Source organism: Dromaius novaehollandiae, chromosome 3 (genome assembly GCF_036370855.1).
Source record: "Dromaius novaehollandiae isolate bDroNov1 chromosome 3, bDroNov1.hap1, whole genome shotgun sequence".
In the NCBI taxonomy this organism is placed as follows: Eukaryota; Metazoa; Chordata; class Aves; order Casuariiformes; family Dromaiidae; genus Dromaius; species Dromaius novaehollandiae.
In genome coordinates, this window is record NC_088100.1 from 3,613,138 (window position 1) to 3,627,160 (window position 14,023).

At 57.5% G+C, this 14,023-nt stretch overlaps 1 protein-coding gene and 1 long non-coding RNA gene across 4 annotated transcripts in view; one reads left to right on the plus strand and one right to left on the minus strand.

Moving 5' to 3' along the window:
* The window catches only part of GATA4 (GATA binding protein 4), a 31,998-nt gene extending 26,379 nt beyond the window's left edge, over nt 1-5,619 (minus strand). For 2 of the 3 annotated variants that reach the window (XM_026113492.2, XM_026113491.2), the window contains exon 1: nt 4,650-5,387. In XM_026113492.2, the coding sequence (XP_025969277.1) occupies nt 4,650-5,175 (526 nt within the window). In that variant the 5' untranslated portion in view covers nt 5,176-5,387. The other variant, XM_064508285.1, reaches the window with a different exon arrangement.
* LOC135327774 (uncharacterized) lies at nt 5,586-9,765 on the plus strand. Its single transcript, XR_010388149.1, has 4 exons — nt 5,586-5,694; nt 6,765-6,934; nt 7,072-7,157; nt 9,224-9,765. It is a non-coding gene; the product is annotated as an uncharacterized LOC135327774 (long non-coding RNA).
* The last annotated feature ends 4,258 nt before the right edge of the window (nt 9,766-14,023 follow it).

Below are 14,023 nucleotides of genomic sequence, written 5' to 3' on the forward strand. Positions count from 1 at the left end.
TGCACATGCATATATGTGTGGAAAAGAAAAATAATTAATCCTTGCTTAATTTTGTCTTCGATTCGATGCCACTATCCGTTACTTTAAATATTACTGTTTTACAAAAAAAAGCATTTATAATCTATTACATACTACACCACAGCTGTTCTATGTAATATTTCACATTTGTAGTGAGTAATAGGGGATGACGTGTAGCCATCAATAAAGGTATTGTGTTATGAGTAATGGCGATATAGCACTGTTGATTGTATTTTTATTATTAATGTTGCTTTATTTACAATTTAAAATGCACTTTTGGGGGTTTTCTAGGGTAAAAAGCAGTTGTATGTTTGAGCTAGGTCTTGCATTCCCATGCCCTGGTTCTGCGGGTTTTGTCCCAAAACCCAACGGTACTGGGATCGGGCCCCTCAAATCCAGCCGATTTGCTCTCAGGAGCCATCCAGAGCGATCGGAGCTGGTGGGGGAGAGGGGGCAGGATGAGACTGACTGGTGACAATTAAATTAGGCTGGAAATTAGGCTGGAAAGCAGGAGGCGGTTTTAAACCCGCGGAGGAACAAAGCCCCCGGCCAACCTCCCCGCTGGCGGACGCGAGGTGAGAAACGCGGCCGCGTCTAAATTGGGGCTTGATGGGTCTCTGGAAGGGCCTGCGGAAAGCTGTGACGGACCAGACCCGGTGGCTGCAGTCCTTGGCCCCCGGGACAGGAGTCAGTCATGCAGCAGTCGATTCTAATTTTGGAAAGCGAGGGCCGTGAACCATACGTTCGCCCGAACGGCGCTTTCTGCAAACAGGAAACGAGGCAGGAGCGGAGCATCCTGGGACTGCTCCGCTTACCCCGAAACCCCTGCGCCTCTCACCCTTTAAGCGCACGTGCAAAATAGAGATATATCCCCCGGCCTCATCGCGCCGACAGCAGAGCAAGCAGAGGTGCTCCAGTCTATCCAGAGATGGATTTCGGGACATTTCCCCAGGGCATCTGCTCCTGGAGCGGCCGCGCTACGGGGAGTAGACGCTTTGCCCTTAGGTGTGCGGGGGACGATATGGGGCTGTTTGTGGGGCAGAGGGTTGTAACAAATGCGGATGAGTCACCTGGAACGGCAGCCCCAGGGATGCTACAGGGCAAATCTCTTAGCATCCCTATGGGAAACCTTCACATCTGGTTCAAAATCTCCCTCACCCCACCCTTTTCTCCCCCACCAGCAGCAGAGAAGACATTTTCCTACCCAGCCCCACGTCTGCTCAGCGCTTTGATCTTTCCAGAGGCTGCTGCCGTGTTCAAATCACGGCTGTTCGGGGACCCTGACTTCGGCTTAGCGTCACAGGGAAAAAACGAACAGAAATGCCCACAAACCTGGGCCCTGAATGACTCCCACCGGATGGACAAAATTCCTCCCCGCCGCGATCCCGCAGCAGCAAAGCCGCTGCTTCCCTGAGGTTTGCACCAGCGCAAAGGCGAGAGGCAAAACCGCGCCGGGTGGGGATGGAGGAGCAGGATCCGGCCCTCCATCCTCAGCGTAAAACAACCTTTCCAGGAGGCAGCAAGCGGCAGCGGGCGCAGATCCCCCCTCCTGAGCCGATGTGGATTCCCTCAATCCACACTCCCTCCTACCTGGCGAAGGGGGAAGGGGCGCGTTGCCCGTCTGTGCTGATTTTGGGACGCGTTTCAAGACGCGCGCGCGGAGGAGACGGCTTTCGGCGCTGGCAGGCAAGGCTCCTGCAAGGAGACTTTACAGCGGGCTCTTTTCATGCATCATTAAGTCGGGAATTCATTATAACCCTGTCTGAGCGAATGCCTGGAGCAAGTTCATGGCCTCAGCCACTGGGTCTGATCCTGCCCTTCAGGGTATGAAATCACTCACCAAATGTACCTTGAAAAGCCCAAATGAGGCATTTTGAACTCGCACCAGGGAAAGCTTTTCAAGCAGGCCCATGTGATTTATGCACCCGCCTTGCCCAGTATTTTATACCACAGAGCTAAATTTGGCCATTTTTAACCCAGGCCAAAATTCCCATCATATGGCTTGATAAGCAAGATCTTTATTTTTTTTCAGTCTCATTTTCTAATCACCTTTGAATACAGATTGTCTCAGCTCCTTTCCCCAGGACATAGCTTTTCAGTGGAAAATAAACGCCGTCCATGACTGCACAGACTACGTATCTTTGTATATCCAGCTACACCTGCATAGCCTCGATCTTAATTTTTAAAAAATAATATTTTTAATATTGCAGTGGTCCCAGTGACGCTCTTGAATTAGCGCTTTGAGGCGCGTGAGGTGGGAGCGTGTCCAGGAAGCAAAATCACTCAAGGAAAATGAGAGCCCTGCAAAAGCGCTTGGGCCTTGATTTGCTATAGCCTTGCAGGAGAAGCTGTACTTGTACACATTCCTCATCGTGGAGGGAATAAAAATATCTTCGGTCCCAAGGAAAGTCAAAGGAGGAGCTGGGGCTCGGTCTGGCCACAGAGTCAGACCTGGCCGCGTTACTAAGGTGGTCCTGAGCCTCTGCCCATCAGAGAAAGGGGAATGGGGCAGGTTTGGGGCCTAAACTATCGGCGGGGGGAGCTGCCTTTAAAAAAAATCCCCATTAATATTTTAGTACTGGATTTAGAATGCTACAGCTTTTAGATGGTTTCTGTTTGAAACAACGCTTTTTTTGCTATGAGCACTTTTTATTTAAAACCCAAGTGCTGTTTCCACGTTCAGGGCGGAGGTATGATCATATCCACTGAAATAAAACCTGCAGTTTGTGCTGCGCTTCCCTCGGCGCTGCAAGGAGACGGGACGCAACACCTTGACTCCGGCAACAGAATCAGGAGCTCGCTTTAGAAAAGGTCCCGGCTCCTTCCTCCCCACTGGCAGCTAAAAACGGTTACTAACATTTGCTGAACTGGCTCAATGCATCCGATCTACCTGCTGCTATAAAAGATCCCGGACAAGAAAGGTCTTTGGCACCAAAGCCACAATCTGATTGAGAGACCTGCAATACAAACCAACGCTTAACGCAGGGCTTGAGGCACCAAAATCGCTATGTAAAATAGTCTAGGCCTTAAAAGCTGCCGAGTATTTCTGTAGCTGCAATTCTCCATTTGCAATATTTCATTTTCAAGCATTTTTGTTATTAAGAGCCCATTTGAGACCCTAGCAAAACATCGATTTTTTTTCCCCCAAGGAAGAGATTACATGGTAGTCAAATATGAAAAAGCAATTGTCCTCAATAATATTCAATAATTACTGGTTTTCCTACATGTTCTGCCTTTGCAAAGCTCCTCAAAAACATCATCTGATTGTCCCAAGCTTATTCCTTAAAGGTAATCTGTGCCCCATTTTAAGGAAATCCTAATGCCCGTAGAAAAGCAAGAGGCACGGCGAGGGTCAGGCTTTCACCAATACCCGACTTTCATTTCTGTAACTTGTTTAAATAATGATAAAGGTAAAGAAAAATCTTTGTAGGCAAGAAGGAAAAATTGCACTCCAAACTGCAGGTTAAAAAGTGGCATCTTAAAACACATTTGCAGATAAATCTGAGTCATTTTCTTCCTGACGCGTTTCATTTTTTAACTCCGACTCTGAAGCAAGCACAAATACCTCCGTAGAAAGAGCATGTGGGACAGAAAAAGGATTTAAGAGACTGCGGTGCCCCACATTTCTCTCCCCCCACAATGCCACTGTTCACCCCGCTTCTTCCTTTCTCCTCAGTGCAAAATACAGAGGCAACATTTTAACGCTTTTGGGCCAATTTCTGGTGTAGAGCCAGGAGCGCTTAATTAAATCAGTGTGTCGGCTCCAAGATCTGGATCAGCACGACAGAGTTCAGCATCGGGATTTGGGGCAGGGAGACCCCAAAATTCAAGACCGGCTTGCTCAAATGTGCTCAACCGCCTGAGAGTCCCCCCAAAGGCAAAACTGGGCCAGTTGCCCCATGCGAGACGCTGAGATAAATGTGGATCCATTTATTTTTCACCTTCTCTACTGTCTCTTCCCCTCAGTGCCACATTTCCCTTCACTTTCCTGTGTTCCTAGTCCATCTCGCCTAACCAACTTTCCCCCCCCCCCCCCCCCCAAAAAAAAAAAAGACATAAAACAACCCAAAAGAAGATGCGGAGTGCACAGGCCAGACTTCACTTGTATCTCCAGTCCCTACTGAGCCCTTTTTACACCTCAAGCAACTCTGGGAAGGGGCTACCTACGGAGCATCGTAGTCCCTCTATACCGCGGTCATCCCCATCGTGGTCCCTAAATGCCCACGGAGCTATTTCCATGCCCGGCTCCCATCTGGAGCAGGCCTTTATATAGTCATTCGGTGCACAATTTCATGTAGCCGCCTGGCCTACCCTCGCTTTAATTGGGGCCTTTTTGTTTGAAACGGCCACTCCTCGGGCAGGGCGTTGCGGAGAAAGGGAAGAACGTGCGGGGAGCACCTACAGCACCTTGGGGACCCCAGTATGTTGCAGCCGAGTGTATTGCAACCAGAACGGCGGGTGAGGCAGAGACGGTCCCATCCTCACCGAACCCGCGCTTGCAGAAAGCAAAGCCCTCCGTCCCTTCGCCCTCCTCGCCCTACCTGCGCACGGACGCGCGCGCAAAATTAAGGGGCCGTTGGGGTGAAGCCCCCCGCCGCCAAGGCCAGCCCTGCCCGGAGGCTCGCACTCACCGATGTTGGCGTGCCTGGCGGCTCCGGGCGTCCCTCTGTTCTGCAGGTTGTGCAGCATGGGGCTGTCGAAGGGCGAGGAAGTCCAGGTCGTGGCCATTTCGGGGCTCATGTAAGCCGGGTAAGGGCTGGAGTAGGAGCTGCTGAAGCCCCTGCTGTACTGCTCCCTCCCGTTAGCAGAAAGGCTCAAGGAGCTGCTGTAAGCCGCCGCGGCCTCCCGGGAAGAGGTGGCAGGGATGGGGGTGCTGGTGGAGAAGGAGAACCGAGGTGACACAGGCGGGTGAGAAGATCCGGGGTTGTAAGCGGCGCTTTCGGCTCCGGGCTGAGTCCAGATGGAGTGGCTGGAGACGGGGCTGCCTTGCTGGGAAGAGCCACTGCTCTGGAGGTAAGGCAGGCTGGGGAGCATCGAGGTGACCCTCGTGGTGGGCACATAGACGGGGGACGCTGCGGCCGCACTGTGCATGAAGCCACCTGCCCCCTCGTACGCCGGGGGGCCGGGGTTAGCCGCCATGGCTAAACTCTGGTACATCTCGCAACGGGCCCCCCCAAACCCCAGCCGGGCCCCCGGGCACAATCCAGAGCGGTGGCGAGAGGGTGCAAAACCCGAGCTCCACTTTCCCCGGCCGGAGCTGCGGCGAGCGGTGGCCGGAGCGGTCTTGCGTGGGTGCTGCCTTCCAGCCAACACCGACAGACCACCGGGGCTGCGATTTTCCTCCACCCCCCCGCCCCGCCGCCCACCTTCCCCACCTTCAGCGCGTCCGGCCGCCGGTTCGAGCCCCCAAGCAAGAAGTTCGTGGTCCCTTCGGAGGAAAGTTTTAGCTCCCGCCTTGAATTAGCTTCTCCCACCGGGCTCCATCCATCGGCTCCCCCCCCTTCAAGTGGGGCTGGGCTGCTTAAAAACCTCGGCGAGTCTCCTCCCCTCCTCCTGGCCGTCCCCCCCCCGTCCAACAACACCTCCCGGGGAGGCAGAGGGGACGGGAGATGCTGCCGGGGATGCAGGAGGCGGCCGCGGGCTGGGAGCCCCCCTCGGGGCGGAGGAGATAAGGAGGTTAGAGCAGGGCTGGCGGGGTGGGGAGGTGTGTTTGGGGGTTGCGGGGGGGGAGCCGGGAAGGTGAGAGACGGCGAGGCTCTGCTCGCCTCGGGCCCTGGAGCAAAACCTTTGTCCCGCAGGTACGACCGGTCCTTTAAGTTGCTAATGGACCCGAGGCCGGCTTTTGATCTGGGCTGGCATCAGGGCTGATTGGAGGCGACCCGGAGTCTGAAGCTGCGGAGGGGAGCGGGGAGGGGAAAAGCGGGGGGGGGAGAGATTAAATTAGGCACACAATAGGGAGGGAGGAGGAGGAGGAGGAGGAAGGCCGCGGGGGGTGTCGGCCGGGCTGGCTTAGCACCGCGGCCGGCCCGGCCCCGCACACGCCCCACGCCTGTCCGCCTCCCTCCCGGTGCCTTTCCCACGCGTGTCGCCCCCCCGCCGCTCCCACCCGCCGTCACCGACACGCGTGGGCGATACGCTCCCCCCCCCCCACGCCCCGGCGGCGAGCAGTCCCGCTCGACAGCAGCGGGGACGAGCGTGGCCGGAGCAGGCCCGTCCGAAGGGAAAGCAGTGCCCAGCCCCACGGAAACGTCCCCGCAGCTTTTCCCCGGGGTGTTTTTAACAGCCTCGGCGTCACGGCGTAAATAATAAACTCAGAAACGTTGACTTTGCAGCCAACCGGGGAAGGGGCTCGGGGTGGGCCCGGCGAGGGCGAAGGGACGGGGCAGCGTTTCCTAGAGCTGCCGGGTGGGGTGGGCGCCTCGGGTGCTTGAGGTTGATTTTCTCGGGCCGTTTTTTTTCTGATTTGGGCTCCTTTGGCGGGGCTGGATCCAGGCCGTGGTTCGGCCTGGCGGGTTTGGCTTTACGGCCGCAGGATGCGGGCAGAGGCCTGTCGTTGCCCGCACATGGTTGGCGAAGGCAAGACCCCAGAAATACCCTTCCCAAAGGGCACCCGGGGAGGAATAAAACGATCCAAGCCGCTGTTTCCTTCGTGGATCGTCGGGAGATCCTAGGAAACAGCCTCACACCCATGTAGGGCCGGACAGGGGGAATTATGGCCAGCGAAATAACTCCTGGGACTGATTTAGATTCGACTAGCAGATTCCCCAGGCTGAACCCCTCCGCCGGGCTGAATTTAGCAGTGGCAGAGATAACCGGGAGATAAGGACTGATACCCGGGAGGACAGCGGGAGCCCGGCAGGCGGCCGCGGGAAGGGGGAGAAGCCGGAGGCAGAGTCCCGTGGCGCTTGGGGAACGGGTAAGGATGGAAGCGAGCCGGGAAGAAGGGGGTTTCGGGGCGCTCTGCTCGCCCTGAATCCCGGGGGACGGCGGTGCAGCTGACGGGTGTGCGTGTGTGTGCGTGCGTGCGTGTGTGTGTGTGCACAACCGGCCTAGGATGGAGCGTCTCCACGGGACGCCCCAAAGAGGAGCAGAACGCGCGGTCAGAAAGAGAGGAGCAGGAGTGACTTCTCCTCCTGTTGGTGAGCACCCTAAAAATATTATACCACTACTAATAAATCGTCTATAAAGCAAAATCGAGGCAGTTTTCAAGCCCGGGGAAACAATAGGAGGAAGCTTTCGGGGAGGCCCGTAGGAAAGGGCTTGCTGGGGCCCGGTGGCGGCGGCGAGCGGGAGGAGAAGAGCGTGCAGGCGGCAGAGACGCGCTACCCACCTTCGGTGCTGGGGGGGGCAAGGGGCGGCGGGGGCCGAGGCCGTGGGGCAGCGCGCCCCCCGCTCCGTGGGGAGGGAAGAGGGCGGCTGGGCTGAGCCCCCCGGCTCCCTCCTGCTCCGTGGGGGGGTGAGCACAGGGGGCAATGGGGTTCTGCCTGCCCCCCCCCACACACTCCCCAGTGCGGCCAGGCTCCCCAGTCCCACTCGCTGACTGGTTTGCCCACGTCACGTGGAAGTGGGCGGCGATGGGAGGGAAAGGCAGGGTGGGGGTGGCGGGCGGGGGGGGGGGAGCTGCTATCTGTTGCACCATCAGTCGGGCGCCAGGTTTCATTGCCCTGCAAATAAATAAATAAATAAATAAGTAAATAAAATAATAAAATTAAACCACCACCCCGTGCGCGCACGCACGGCCAGCCCCACGCTGCAGGCAAAGTCCAGCCGGGCAGCCCTGCTTTGCACCTCCCCACGCTCCCGAGGGGGCACCTGTGCCTGGCAGGGGCCCAAAAAAGACATGGCATTTTTGGCAGGGGGGGCACCCAGCCTTTTGGGGGCAGCCCCCTTCCTTGGGGAGATTGCGGGGGCAGGGGGATTTCGCTAAGCTCCTGCACAAAATCAGAGTGGTGCGGTCCCAGCCACCCGCCTCTTCTCCTCCCACCCTTTCTAGGGGTGCTGCCTCCCCCCACAAAGGCACCCATACCGGGCACCCATGCCTTGCCCCCCCCCCCCCATCCCCGCGGTGCAGAAGGCCGCTGGGTCTAAAGGTTAATGGATTAACGCAGCAATAGCCCTGCCCAGGCCTTCGCAGGGGCCGGCACCCTGCTGCCATGGGGGGTCCCCACCAGCCCCCCAACAGGGCCTGCCCCCAGGGACGGAGCCCATGGAGGACCCACCATGCCTCCCCCCCCCAGGGCGGCTCTGCCCCCCAGCAACCCCTTCCCCCTCTCCCGTGGGGGGCACATTTTGCCCCGGGGTGGCTCTGACCCCTCCTTCTCTGAGGGTCTGCAGAGCCGGGGGGGGGGCGGTTCCCACACCAGGGGCCAGTCTTGCACCACAGCCCCCCCGCCCCGAAATAATGCTCATTAATAATGTTAATAACGTTAACCTCCCTTTCTCCCCGGGCTTTGGCACGTTCAGGAGTTTGCCCAGCCCTCGCGGCTGCTCTCGGGTGCTCTGGGGTGCCCGGAGATTTGGGGGTCCCACCCGGCTGGGGGGGGGGGGGGCTGCAGCAGCTTTCTGGCTCCGAAAGAAAAAAATCTCTGAGGAAATTAGAAATCTCCCCTTGAAGGTGTTTTCCACCCCGTCTAAAATAGCCGGAGAGATTTAGGGAGTGGGGGAAAAAAAGAGAGCTGGGGGTTGCAGACGGGGAACCGCAGCGAGGGGGATCCTGCCCGCCGGGGACGCGTGCGGGCACTCGCGGGCTCTAAAAACGCCGCTAAAAATAAATTGGGGCAAATGTACAACCGTAGACACGTATGTAGTTATAGGCACAGATATAAATATTGCACGGATACAAATACGGGTGTGTAAATACATCACAGATATAAATATAAGCAGCGGTGGCACTACATGTGTTATAACTATTTATACTTCAAATATACAGCATGTATAATTTGAATATATTTATGTTGCCGGTAAGTGTATAGTTATATACATACAAATACGAATATTGCATATAAATGGAACATAATGCATATTGGACACTCACATGGATGTGTATTACGTATATACATATATGTTTATGTGTGCGCCCATATATAAATATACAGCGTAATTTATAACGCTGTATGTGTGTTATAAATAGGCACATTAATATAGTGTTATCGACATGCAGGGAAGGAAGAGAAAATTAAATATATCGTTGTCTTTTTCCAAGCAGCTGTGTATCCAGATGTGCCGCATTTCCAGAGGACAAACATGTTTCTCTCCACTCGTTTCAATACCTCTGACGATTCTTTTCTCTACTAAAGAAGTGTGATCGTATTTTCTGAAGTTTGTCCAATTTATACTGAAAATCAGCGCTTTCTTAAAAAAAAAAAAAAAAGCAAACATTTAATTAAATCCGTTTCGAAATGCCCAAGCAGCCTGTGTCTTCGCTGCCGTTGCCAGGAGCAGAGAAAATTTCAAGGACCTGCCTGCCTCCGCTTTATCGCGCTGCCTTTTCCAGGAGTCCCGATGTGTCGGCTGCGCGGCCGCGAGGATTTCAGGAATAATCGCAAAATTCCTGCGACAGGTTTTGCGTGTGTGCGGCCAGATCCAGCCGCTTTCGGCAGGGGAATATTAGTCCCCGTTGCAAAACACCGCGGCGGCGCCTGGAGATGAACCGCTCCGTGGTGCGGATCGCGCGAATTAGCAGGCAGGAGGGGACTGATGTATTTCGGACCCGTTTTTCTCCTTATTTCCTAAACGTGCGAAAAAGCAGAGACTGGGACGTAGCAGAGTTCAGCGGGGAGACAGCAAAAAAATCACTGCCCTCCGCTCGGGGAATCTCTTTCCTGTGATTCCGAAACGCGCTTGCCTGAGAACCAAACCGGCTAACGAAATCGGGTTAAACGCAGCATTGTACAACAAATCTCGTCCTTCTCGCTCTCCTTTCCAGTCCCCCCTGCGCCCCGAGGAAGGAAATAGATCGATACGATGCCGGGTTTTCGTCTTGCATCGAAATTAATGCCGCGACTGATTTAAAGCTGTAAAGAGATAGATGCGCCCGTGCGTGGCAGCGAGCAACGAACAAAAAAACCTCAGGAATTGGGAGTGGGGGGGGGGGGAGAGAAAGAGGTGTATTTACACGTTTCTCCGCAGGACCGTGCTGAGAATTGAATTTAAAAATTTCACGAAAAAAAATTAAAAGTCCGGAAAAAAAAAAAGCGGCAGGAAAGTATCACTTTAGCAGAGCGAGGAGGATAAATCCGGCTTCTGCGCCAAGCGTGCGCGGGTGTTTTGGTAGGGTTTTGTCAGGCTGCGGCGCGGGGTGCGGGTGCGCGTCCCCGCGGAGCCCGTGGGCGGCCCGGGAGGCCCCGTCCGCGGCCGCGCGTGGGGAGCGGGCTGCGCCGCGCCAGTGCCCTTGGCTGGAGGCTGCCGCGCAGCTGCGTTCAGGCGGGCAGTATGTATCTATAGGGGCAGGGAGTGTTGGAGATGCGGCCAGGGACGTTTGCAAAGGGGGTGCATCGCATCCCGTCTAATTCGGGAGGCAAGGGGGTCCCAAATGCAGCCACGGGCAGGCTTGGAAGCCCGAAAGCCGCTCGGAGTTTTTGCTTTTTTTCCCCCTCTTTAATCGGTAGGATCGCTTGGTTTCACCCCAACCTTTGCAAGACCCCCCGCCCCCGCCGGGCCTCGCCGCCGCAGGGAGCCGGGGGTCCCGCGGGAGCAGCGCCGGGGCGGCCCGGGCCGGGAGGGCGGCTCCGGCGGGGGCGAGGCGGCCGGCGAGCCCGGGCGATGTCTCGGGGAGGCACCGCTCCCCGCCGGCTCCGCAGCTCGGCTCTGCGCAGGCGGCTGCGCCGGGCGAACCCGCCTCCCGGCCCCTTCCTGCGCCTTTTTTTTTTTGGTGTGTGGGGGAATTTGGGGATGGAAGGGGGGGGGATGCAGCCCCCCTGCACAACCCCCCCGGAGCACAAACCCCCCCGGAGCACAACCCCCAAGCCCAGCCCGTGTGCGCTCACCAAACCCCGGCGGAGTACTCCCAGGCCACCCCCCCACCACGGGGGACTGATCCTCTTTGGGATCGGGGAGAGGCAAAGACACCCTGCTTCCCCCCCGTCACCCCCCCCCCCCCCCCGTGCCCCAGCCTTGCAGTCCTCGCTCCGGCAGCCCCTTGCACCCAGGGACCCTCTTGCACCCCTGCCCACACACCCGTGCCAGGACGTCCCAGCCTAAGCAAAGCCCACATGTGGCTGCGGCCACCCTACAGTTGGGGGAAGGGGAGGAATCCCGGGGGGGGGGAGCCCCAAAGACCCCCCCAGCTGACTGAGGGAGACTGTGGGCAGGAGGGTGTCAGAACTGGAGGGGGCCCTGCTCTGGCTGGAAGAGTTACCCCCGCACACACACTTATCAAAGTCTCTTGTCACACCTTCAGAGACACTTTCCTAAACAAACGTCACATCTGTTTACACGCCGACGGCGCTCTTAAAATGTTCCCCCTCTCCCCACTCTCCCCCCACCCCCAGCCAGGTACAACCGCTTGGGAGAGGGGTGCCCAAAGGGCGACATCATGATTCAGCCATGATCCAGGGATATATTTTAATCCTGTTTCGTCGCTTTCCCCCCCCCAAATGTTATGTTACTGCCTTTTCCCCAAGAGCGGTGAACACAGGCGAGTTCCTCGGAGGGCAAAGCAGTGAGTGCCGAGGAGAGGATGAGTGTGGAGCAGAACTTCGTGCTCCGGAGCAGCAGGAGGGGAGAGCGGCTAAGAGCGGCATGGGCAGCGCCTGGGTGATTTAGAGGGAATGGGGATGAGGAATCCACTTAGAACTGCGGCTTTTCCAGCGGACGTGTATTCTCCTGCCCGGAGGGAAACAGGGGCTGCAGGATGGGAATGCGTGTGCCGGGATCGCTGCTTGCGTGAGTGCACGTGTGCGTGCAGCGCTGTGCGGAGGATCTGTGCTGCGGCTTTTCTCAGGGAGAGACATTTCTTCTCAGTTTTACGGTCAAAATCAGGCGAATAGAGCCTAGAGTCTCTGGGCTCCGCATTTCACGGCCCGGAACCGCCTCGCATGTGCCCTCTGCGGTCTGCACAACCCGCGAGGAGCAGCGGAAGCCCCGCGCAGAGCGGGCCCTCCCCAGGGCAGAGGCGCTGCGCCGCCCCAAACCCCGGCGGGCCCCGCCACGGCGGCGGGCCGGGTTATGAATGGCGCTCCCGAGCGCGTGGGAACCAGCGGGCGCGCGTCACAGCCAGGTGGGGGATCCCCGAGGGCCGCCGGCGCGGGGGATGAATGGGCACACGTCACCGCCAGGTGCGTGAGGGGTGGGGGGAGCCCCCCGGGGCGGCGCGTGCCCCGGGGATGAATGGCCACACGTCACAGCCCGGGGGGGGGGGGAAACCTCGTGGGCAGCCTCGTGTTTTGCGTGGGGCTGCCCCGGGGGTGCTGCCTGGGCTCCCCACGACGGCGCCGCGCAGCTGTGGGGCACCAACCGGGGGCCCACAGAGCACCATCACTCGCTCAGGTGGTTTCAAATAATAATAAAATAATGCATATAAAAGACATATATAATAAATTATTAAGCAAACCGGACACATTGCTTTCTTGTCTTTTAGAAATCGGTTTGCAGTTCAGGCCTGTAGTACAGGTATTGGCGTGCAATGGCGGTGTGATTTATAGGTGAATAATAATAATAGTGGTAATAAAAAGCCACTTCCCATGTTGGAGAGACCGGAATAACCTTCTAGCTTCAAGTTGAAGGCTGAGCAGCTTGGGAACATGCGGGCTAGAGCCCTGGCAGTGCAAAACCTTAGCCAATACCTATATATTAATTTATCTATGTATCTTTCTAATTATTTCTGTCTATTTGCATATGTATTTATGTCTGTCTACCAACATCAATACCTATGTATGTCTATCTATGGTATCTCTCTATCCATCTATGGGTCTATGCCTACCTATGTGCCTATAGCTATCGATTTTCTATACATCCATATCTGCCGCTGTTTCTCTGTTCTGTGTTTAGCTGTTCCTGTGTAGGTCTATCTCTGGGTCCACCCATTAAGCCCTGACCTATGGGGCTGTTGGTACCACCAGAACTATGGGGCTGTCTCTGCTCCCAGACTCCTGGGGCTGCCTACAACCCCTGACAAGTGGTGCTGTCTGTACCCTCAACCTGAACCCTCTGACCCACAGAGCTGTCGATAGCCTGGACCCTTGGGTCTGTCTGTAACCCAGCCCTGCACGGCTGTTTGTACCCCCTGACAAGTGGTGCTGCCTGTAGCCCGGACCTGTGGGGATGTTTTTACCCCAGGCTTGTGGGACTGCCTGGACCCCTGGACCCACGGGTTGCCTGCAGCCCTGACCCACAGGCCTGCCTTCACCCTGACGCACGGAGCTGTCTGTACCCCTCGTTCCGTGGGGCTGCCTGCATTCCTACTCACAGGTCTGCCTGCACCTCAACCCATGGGGCTGCTTCCACCTCTGGAGCTGCCTGCACCCCAATGCGGAGGGCTGCCTGCACCCCCAACCCCGGGGCTCTCTGCACCAAGCACCTATGGGGCTGTCTGCACCCATGCCTATGGGGCTACCTGCACCCTGCACCTATGGGGCTGCCTGCACCCGGCACCTCTGGGGCTGTCGGCACCCGTGCCTATGGGGCTGTCTGCACCCCAACCCCGGGGCTGCCTGCACCAAGCACCTATGGGGCTGCCTGCATCCAGCACCTATGGGGCTGCCTGCACCCGTGCCTATGGAGTTGTCTGCACCCGAACCCCAGGGTTGTCTGCACCAAGCACCTATGGGGCTGCCTGCAGCCCGGACCTATGGGGCTGCCTGCACCCGGCGCCTATGGGTTTGCCCGCACCCGGCTCCTATGGGGCTGCCCGCACGCCGTCCCCCGGGGCCGCTCGCCCCCGATCCCGGCCGCGCCGTGCGGCTGCCAGGGCGGCCGGGGGCTCCGCGCCGCGCCGGGGCGGACCGGGCCGGGCGGCGGCGGCGGTGCCGTCGACGGGGCGGCGCGGCGGCGGCTGTCAGCCCCTATT